We start from the raw sequence: 333 nt of genomic DNA on the forward strand, positions 1-333 counted from the left end.
TTTTCTCCTTTTTTACCCCCTCTTCTCCCCTCCTTTCCAGTGAATCCCAATTACAATGGAGGCGAACCCAAGAGATCCCGGACAGCTTACACGAGGCAGCAGGTTTTAGAGCTGGAAAAGGAGTTTCATTATAACAGGTACCTGACCCGAAGGAGACGCATCGAAATCGCTCATTCCCTTTGCCTTTCGGAAAGGCAGATCAAAATCTGGTTTCAAAACCGAAGGATGAAATGGAAAAAAGACCATCGGCTGCCCAACACCAAGGTGCGAGCGGGCAGCGCTGCCCCCGGAGCCCCCGCAGCCCCCGCTCCGCCCGAGGAGCTGCCCCCCCCG

At 55.3% G+C, this 333-nt stretch overlaps 1 protein-coding gene across 1 annotated transcript in view; it reads left to right on the top strand.

Moving 5' to 3' along the window:
• Window positions 1–323, top strand: part of HOXC4 (homeobox C4) — a gene marked incomplete at its 3' end in the record, with an annotated part of 1376 nt that extends 1053 nt beyond the window's left edge. The window contains exon 2 of the mRNA XM_042890814.1: window positions 41–323. Coding sequence (XP_042746748.1) covers window positions 41–323 — 283 coding nt within the window. The remainder of the gene's footprint in view (window positions 1–40) is intronic.
• Between the last annotated feature and the right edge of the window lie 10 nt (window positions 324–333).

The sequence above is a fragment of the Lagopus leucura genome, unplaced genomic scaffold, assembly GCF_019238085.1.
Source record: "Lagopus leucura isolate 7727_CA_CO unplaced genomic scaffold, USGS_WTPT01 27080-0_obj-0_obj, whole genome shotgun sequence".
Lineage (NCBI taxonomy): Eukaryota > Metazoa > Chordata > Aves > Galliformes > Phasianidae > Lagopus > Lagopus leucura.